This window comes from Erinaceus europaeus, chromosome 2, assembly GCF_950295315.1.
Source record: "Erinaceus europaeus chromosome 2, mEriEur2.1, whole genome shotgun sequence".
NCBI classification, from domain to species: domain Eukaryota; kingdom Metazoa; phylum Chordata; class Mammalia; order Eulipotyphla; family Erinaceidae; genus Erinaceus; species Erinaceus europaeus.
In genome coordinates, this window is record NC_080163.1 from 183,215,909 (window position 1) to 183,221,911 (window position 6,003).

Here is a 6,003-nt window from a genome sequence, read left to right on the forward strand (position 1 = left end):
ATGGTGGGAGCCATGAGTCTTTAAGATGAATTACCGGAGCTGGACTACCTGTGTTCAGGTTCAAGGGGGAAGTGGCATGGTGGGTCCCCGGGAGAAAGAGAGCAGGCAAAGGCAGCAGGGACAGAGCACGCACGAATAGAGAGTGACTTCTGGCAGAGACTCGCTTAAATAACTTTCTATAAACTTAAATCTCTTGTGGGTTTGCGTAAGTTCTTAGTTTGCTTGTCAGGCTGACATCAGCTATATGCTGATTATGCTCATGTCCTGACACCCACAGAAATAGTTGGACTCTCAGTCTGTTGTGATACACACACACACACACACACACACACACACACACACACACACACACACACACACACACACACCCCATAGAATTCAGTGGAAGGATGACATCTGGCAGCTTTAAAATCTAGCTGTGTGCTGAAGTCATACCTTGACCCTGTGTTCTCTCCCCTTACCCCCCTCCAATAAATCAGCACTCTGCCATGAATTGCAAGACTTTTATTGCTGGAATCCTCTAGCTAACACCCGGACATGGCATGATACCGAGTTGACTTCCTCATCAGATAGTGTGCCTTCCTTGGGACTTCTGGTGAGGAGGCATCCACTAACAAAGGAGACTGTTCTCCATTTTATCCTGCAAAGAAAAGGGGCCGGGAGATTCAGTGAGGCTTCCAGGGATATGAAAGCCACCAGTCTCCCTGAGTGTTCACTGGTCACTTTCTGGACCAGTGTAAGACACAAAGGAGGGGCATGGGAGGCCATCTGAGGTGACTTATGGGGTGGGGGTGGGGTGTCCCAGCAGGTGAAGGAAAAGCCCTCCCAAACTTGTGCACTGGAAGAGAGCCAACCCCAGGCTGTGCTTGGAAGCTTTGCCTCACAGAACAGGAAGAGAAGGGTGACACTGGGGCCTGGGCAGGGGTTGGGGGGATAGTCATGAAGAGAACGGGAAGAGGCTGCCTGGCAGGGCTCCAGATATACTGTGGGCACCCCATGCCCCCCTTACCCCCAGAGGCTCTATGAACAAGGTGCCCATCTGCCTCCTTGTTGCCCCCCGCCCCCCACAACACACATGTAGCTGAGACAATGGCTTATCCTCAGCATCAGCAGAGAGGAGATTCATTGTGATTCTCCACTTGGGGGAACCCAAGGCTGGGGACAGCCAGAGGGAGGAACTTTGAAAGCTCCTTCCTTGCCTGCAACATGCACATTGACTGGCCTCCCGGGGCCCAGAAGACATGGAGCAATGTGGGCTCTAGAAGGTTTTTGCAGAGCATGAAGGCTTGTGTGCTGGTTGTGTGCCCAAGAGACTGGAGCCAGGGAGGCCAGAGCTGGGCACACCCAGGCCAGGTGGTGTCCCCAAGATAGGAAAGCCAAGGGAAGAGGGTTGCAGGCCGGGGCCCCACCAGAGCTAAACAAACAGGCCAGGAGCTCCAGTGGTGCAGTCGGTTAGCGTGTGGTACTTATACAACAAACAGGCCTAGCCCAAGAGCTCTGAGTTAGGGGCTGGGTCGTGGCACACCCAGTAGAGTGTGCATGCTCCAGTGCACAAGGACCCTGGTTCAAGCCCCTGGTCCCTGTGGGGTGGTGGAGAGGGGAAATCACAAATGGTGAAGCAGGGCTGCAGGTGTCTATCTCTCTCCCTTTCTAACTCCTTCTCTTCTCAATTTCTCTCTGGCTCTATCATAAGTAAATAAAACATTGATTTTTTTCAACTTTATTTTTTAATACTGTATTCCTTTATTGAATAGAGACAGAGAGAAACTAAGATGGAAAGAGGAGATAGAGTGGGAAGAAGAGAGACACTGCAGCACTACGTCACCACTCGTGAAGCTTCCTTCTTACAGGTGGGAACCCGGGTCCTTGTAATGTGTTTGCTCAACCAGGTGCACCACCACCAGGCCCCCCAATTAAATAAAAAAGACTTAACTTTTATTGCAACTAGAGTTATCATTGGGGCTTGGTGCCTGCACTACAAATCTACCACTCCCTGAAACCATTTTCCCTTTTTTTTTAAAAAAACTTTTTTTTACTAGATAAGGATAGAAATTGAGAGAGGAGCGGGAGACAGAGAAGAAGAGAGAAAGAGACACCTGCAGACCTGCTTCACCATTTGTGAAGTGTCCCTCCTGCAGGTGATTAGCAGGGGCTCAAACCTGTGTTCTTGTTCATGGCACCACGTACTCAACTGGGTGTGCCACTGTCCTACCCCTTAAAGAAATAAAATATTTAAGAAAGAGATAGAGCCGAGTCAGGCTGAGCTTTCTCACTTGACCCTTCTCAGGGTTACCTCTGCCTCCTCCTCTCTGCCTCCCTCACTCAGGAGGTGCTCTGTCCCTGCCATGAGTCCCAGGGAAGGGCCACTCAGGCGGGGAGAGAGTGACCCCCCCTCCGTCTGTCCCGCCCCAGCAACCCCCAGGGGCGCGCCAGGCGCACAGACACAGCCCCACCCACCAGCACATTGAGGACCATCCTCTTCTCTTCCGCTGTCAGCTTGGTGTCAACACATTGCTTCAGATTCTCTGCATTTTCCTTGACCAGAGTTTTGTTCTGGTAGCTTGCCACCAGGTTGACATATTCTTTCTGGCTTCCCATGAGGAACATGTCGATATCCTCCATCACAGCTGGGCAAATCTTGCTATCTGAAACACAGAGATGGGCCCACCAACCCCTGAATGATGCTCAGAGCCTCCTGGGGTCCTGGGGGGGGGTTAGGGGTGAAGGGTGCAGGGGATACAGTCTGGGGCACATACTTCCGCCTGAGGGCAGGAGCAGGAGCAGGAGCAGAGTGGACCAGAGCAGCCCGAGGACAGCAGCCCACTTCATGGTGCCAATGGTGATGCTGCTGGCGGGAGCCCTTTTATACCTGCTGTGTTTGGAGGGCCCAGCCCCGCCTCACCTTCCCACCTGGTGTCTTGGAGGAAGTGTGTGTGTGTTGGCAAGGAGCTTTAATCCCTGAGTCAACGGGTTGATGGCTATGTCCCCCAGCCCCATCCTGAGGGGCCAGCTGACACAGGAGGCTTTACTGAGGTGTTCCGGGATGGCTGGGAAAAGGGACAAAGGAAAAAGAAAGGTTTATAAATTAGGCCTCCAGATCCTGAGTGAGGGCCAATGTCAGCCTGTCCGTGCTGCAGGTGACCTTGAAGGCAGTCCAGTAGATTCAGCACTCAGCTGAGGTTCCCATAGCCAGTCGGTGACAAGAGGCCAGCACATAGACCCCTGAACTCCTGCTCGTGTCTCCCTGTGCACAGGCCCCTGGACTGTGTTCCTAAGTGCTCTGTCTGCTTTCGTCATGAACTCTGCCTTTGACCTCCTCTAGGGCTTCCTTTGAGCCAGTCTCTTGAGTCTGTTTAGGGAGTCCTGGTTTTCTGCCCACATACATTTATTAGGGAAATAATTAATTTATTATTATTATTTAAAAAAAAATTTATTTATTTATTGCCTCCAAGGTTATTGCTGGGGCTTGGTTCCTGCACTACGAATTTATTGCTCCTGGAGGCTATTTCCCCCTTTTTTGTTGCCCTTGTGTTGTTTATCATTGTTGGATAGGACAGAGAGAAATTGAAAGAGGAGGGGAAGACGGGCAGAGAAAGATAGACACCTGCAAACCTGCTTCACTGCTTGTGAAACGACACACCCCCTTGCAGGTGGGGAGCTGGGGGCTCGTGCGGGGATCTTTATGCCAGTCCTTGGGCTTTGCGCCATGTGCACTTAACCTGCTGTGCTACCACCTGGCCCCTTTATTTTTACTTTTAAATTTAATTTTATTTCATTACTTCCAGGGCTCTGTGCCTGTACAAATCCACTGCTCCTGGAGGCCATTTTCCCATTATTTTATAGGATAGGACAGAGAGAAGTTGAGATGGGAAGGGAAGACAGGAGGAGAGAAAGACACTTGCAGACCTGCTTCACCACTTATGAAGTGATCCCCCTGCAGGTAGGGAGACAGAGGCTCGAACTGGGATCCTTGTGCTTGATACTATGTCTGCTTAACTGGGTGCGGTACAACTCAGTCACTGGGAAGTAATGACAGATGTCACATAGGTTCTGTGCAGCTCTCTCACCACAAACTAACATATTCCTCACTTTTGTCCACTGGGTCCCCAACACCCACTTGATGCCTCCTCCTCCCTTCCCCACTTCAGAGTCCCTGGTTTTGCTGCAATGGGTGACAGCTAATCTGTTTCATCTTGTGTTTTCTGCTTTTCTTTCTTTGACTACCAGTTACTACGGGGGCTCCATACCTGCACAATGAATCCACCACTCCTAGTAGTAGCTATTTTATTTTATTTTACTTTATTTTATTTTAAGTATATGTATTTTTTGCCTCAAGAGTTATTTGCTCCTGGAGGCTATTTTTTCCCTTTTGTTGTCCTTGTTGTTTATCATTGTTATCATTATTTTGTTATTGTTGTCGTTGTTGGATAGGACAGAGAGAAATCAAGGAAGGAGGGTTGATAGGGTGAGAGAAAGACACCTGCAGACCTGCTTCACTGCTTGTGAAGTGATCTCCTTGCAGGTGGGGTGCTGGGGGCTCGAACCGGGATCCTTGCACTTTGTGCCATGTGCGCTTAACCCGCCGCACTACTGCATGACCCCTTATTTAATTTAATTTATTTTGTTGCTAGAGGCAAAGAAAAATTGAGGGGGGGGGCAGGGAGCTAAAGAGGGAGAGAGACTGAGACACCTGCAGCACTGCTTCACCACTCATGAAACTCCCTCTCCCTTCACGTAGAGACCAGGGGCTTGAACTCGGGTCCTTGTGTATGGTAATGTACGTGCTCAATCAGGTACACTGCCACCTAGCCTCTTCCATTTCTTTCTTTTTTTAAAAAAAATTATCTTTTATTTATTGAATAGAGACAGCCAGAAATCAGGAGGGAAGGGGGAAACAGACACTTGTAGCACTGCTTTACCACTTGTGAAGATTTCCCCTCTACGTGGATACGGGGCTGGGGGCCTAGAACCCAGATCCTTTTGTGCTGTAATGTGTGTGCTCAACCATTTCTTTCTTTGCTTCCTTTCACTTTCATTCTTTCTCCCTTTTATTGTTTTAAAAGATTTTATTTATCTATTAATGAGAAAGATAGGAGGAGAGAGAGAAAGAGCCAGACATCACTTGGCTACATGTGCTTCCGGGGATTGAACTCAGGACCTCATGCTTGAGAGTCTAGTTCCTTAGCAACTGCACCACCTCGCGGACCACTCTTTCTTTTTTCTTTGCTTCCAGGGTTATTTTGGGGGGTTTGGTGCCTGCACTATGAATCCACTGCTCCTGGCAGCCATTTTTTCCATTTTTGTTGTTGCTGTTCTTGGATAGGACAGAGAGAAATTGAGAGGCAGGGGAGAGAAAGACAGATACCTTCAGACCTACTCAGCTTGTGAAGTGACCCCCTTGCAGTTGGGGACCCGGGGGCTTGAACTGTGATCCTTGTGCAGGTCCCGGCACTTTGTACTATGTACACTTAACCTGTTGTGCCACTGCCTGCTCCCCTCCTTTCTTTACTTATTTATTGGATAAAGACAGAAAAATAGAAAGGGAATGGAGAGATAGAGATACTCACAACACTCTCATGAAGCTTCTCATGAAGCCTCTCATGAAGCTTCCCCCCTGCAGGTGGGGACTGGGGACTTGAACCTGGGTCCTTGTGCACTGTAATGTGTGTATTCAACCAGATGCACCACCCCCTGGCCTTCTTTTCTTTGTTTCTTAAGTTCCATGTATGAGTCAGATCATCTGTTATTTGTCCTTCTCCTTCTCCTATCTCACTCAGCATAGTTCTTACAAATTTTATCCAGAATGTAGTTTGCTTCCTTCCTCCCTTCCTCCCACCATTCCTTCCTTCCTACCCTCCTTCTTTCCATAAAAAATATTTACATGGGGGAGTCAGACGGTAGCGCAGCGGGTGCACGTGGTGCAAAGCACAAGGACCGGTGTAATGATCCCAGTTCGAGCCCCTGGCTCCCCACCTGCAGGGGAGTCCCTTCATAGGCGGTGAA

General features: G+C 49.4%; 1 protein-coding gene across 1 annotated transcript; it reads right to left on the reverse strand.

Moving 5' to 3' along the window:
* Positions 1–610: 610 nt before the first annotated feature.
* On the reverse strand, positions 611–2,829 carry LOC103128624 (major allergen I polypeptide chain 1-like). Its single transcript, XM_007539508.1, has 3 exons — positions 2,757–2,829; positions 2,458–2,645; positions 611–640 (listed from the first exon to the last, which is right to left on the reverse strand). Exons 1-3 carry the CDS (start codon positions 2,827–2,829, stop codon positions 611–613), a joined length of 291 nt encoding a protein of 96 aa, XP_007539570.1.
* Positions 2,830–6,003: the final 3,174 nt, after the last annotated feature.